Consider the following 2,010-nt stretch of genomic DNA (forward strand, 5'->3'; position numbering starts at 1 on the left):
TTTGGAGAACTACGTTGGCATTGAGCCCTCATCAGATCTAAGGCCTGCTTGGCCCCAGGGCCTGCACCGGCAGATGACCCTCTGCAGCCAGGACTCCTTGTCTCTAGGACCTATCATCCTGTGCTGTACCTGACACTAGAAGTCCCCTAAGGCTAGAGCATGCCTGCCTGTCCATTCTGCTTCACTCTGTACCCCCCAGGAGCCTCTTACCCGTGGCCTCAGGCCACACCAGCACCACAGCCACTGACTCCAACCTGTCCACCCTGAATGTTTAAACCACTAGCTTCCGGATAAGGAAACAAGGGGGGAATAAATGGAAACAAGTGGAGAAGGCAGTTGCCAGCGACTTCACAGTGACTTGATGGATCAGCTGTGGATAGAGCCTGGCCCTCCTGCTTCCTGCTCCATACCACTTCAATAAAAACATGTTTTTATTTAGAGACAATTGTCGATTCATGTGCAGTTGTAAGAAAGAAGGAATTAGTAGGGATTGTGTGTATCTTTTACAGAGCTCTGGTGGCACAGCGGCTAAGCAGTCAGTCGGCCGATAGCCAGAAGGTTGGCAGTTACATTCTCCCCCCCCACATCTGGATGTACAATTGCCCTAGCACCATACATTGAAAATACGATTTCTTTTTCCATTGAATGGTCTTGCCTCCCTGGTCAGCAATCAATTGATTGTAAATATATTTATTTCTGGATGTTCAACACTATCTTTTCATCAGGACTCATTGTCTTGATTATGGTGGCTTTAAAGTAAGTTTTGACATTAGGGTGTGTAAGCCGCCCAGCTTGGGTCTTATCAAGCACGTTTTGGTTATTCTAGGTCCCTTGCCTTTCCAAACGGACTGTAGGGCCAGCTTATCATCTTTAAGAACCCTGGTGGTGTGGTGCTTAAGCTCTTGGCTGCTAACCCAAAGGTCCGAGGTTTGAAACCCATCCCCCCCACCCCCCAGCAGGCACTCCATGGGGAGAAAGATACGGCAGTCCGCTCTGTGAGGCTTTACAGCCTCGGGAAGCCTATGGGGTGGTTGTCCTCTGTCCTACAGGGAGGCTAGGGGCGGGGATTGACGCATGGCAGTAGGTTTAGTTTGGGGTGTTACTGATCTCTAGAAAGAAATCTCCTGGGATTTTGAGGGGGATTGCATGTACTATATAGGTCAATGGGTGGAGTATTCACATCTTTATAGTAATATTGAATCTGATGCATAAACATGGGATGCCTTTTTATTTATTCACATTTAAAAAAATATCTTTCAAGACTGTTTTGTAGTTCTTGGTATACAAATCTTACACTGCTTGGGTTAATTTTCTTTCTGAGTATTTTGTTCTTGATGTTACCATACAGAGAATGATCTTCCTTATTTTGTTTCGACCTTGTTGGCTGCATTGTAATCACTCTTAATGGGCTTTGACTTGCGTCTGGTCTGAGTTGCAAATGTAGTTAAGGAAAAGTATTCCAATTTTTCTAACTGTGTTTTTTTAAAATCAGTTTTGTATGCTCATTTTCCTTCTTAAACATGTCACTGGTGTGAAAACCAAGCCTTCCCAAGGATTCTGCATTGAATGAATGGAATTTGAAATGTGATGAACCTGCCATCCTCTTCAATATTCCAACACTGTTTACCTACATACATTTCGAATTTAAGCAACATGCCTTCTGCACACCCCTATGCTAATACTGAACAGTCCGGAGCTGAATGCCCAGTCCTCCTGTGTGTGGCCAGGAAGCATAGCTCCCATCTCACCTGCAGCAGGGAAGCCTTTCTGCTCACTTTGCCAGTTGACGAGGGAGCTCCAGGCTCCAGTCGGGAGCTGACTGGAGTGATTGCAAGCCCGCAGCGGCAGGAACAACAGACGGACGGACACCAGAGTGAGGTTGCAGCAGGGCGGTGTTTCCTTCGGCTGAGCACAGGGGCCGCTGTGAGTGGGAGCTGACTCGATGGCACTTGACCACAGCGACACAATGTAACCCAAATGATTCATTGCCACGTTTTCTTCAGTTTGGTT

The 2,010-nt window shown here is 46.8% G+C and overlaps 1 protein-coding gene across 1 annotated transcript in view; it reads left to right on the top strand.

Moving 5' to 3' along the window:
- The first annotated feature begins 1,942 nt into the window (after positions 1–1,942).
- LOC101659025 (G2/mitotic-specific cyclin-B1-like) overlaps positions 1,943–2,010 on the top strand; it is a 1,890-nt gene continuing 1,822 nt past the window's right edge. Inside the window, 1 exon segment of the mRNA XM_045294311.1 lies at positions 1,943–1,968. Coding sequence (XP_045150246.1) covers positions 1,943–1,968 — 26 coding nt within the window.

The sequence above is a fragment of the Echinops telfairi genome, unplaced genomic scaffold (assembly GCF_000313985.2).
Source record: "Echinops telfairi isolate 266 unplaced genomic scaffold, ASM31398v2 ScPeMD7_3533;HRSCAF=4204_0, whole genome shotgun sequence".
NCBI classification, from domain to species: Eukaryota; Metazoa; Chordata; class Mammalia; order Afrosoricida; family Tenrecidae; genus Echinops; species Echinops telfairi.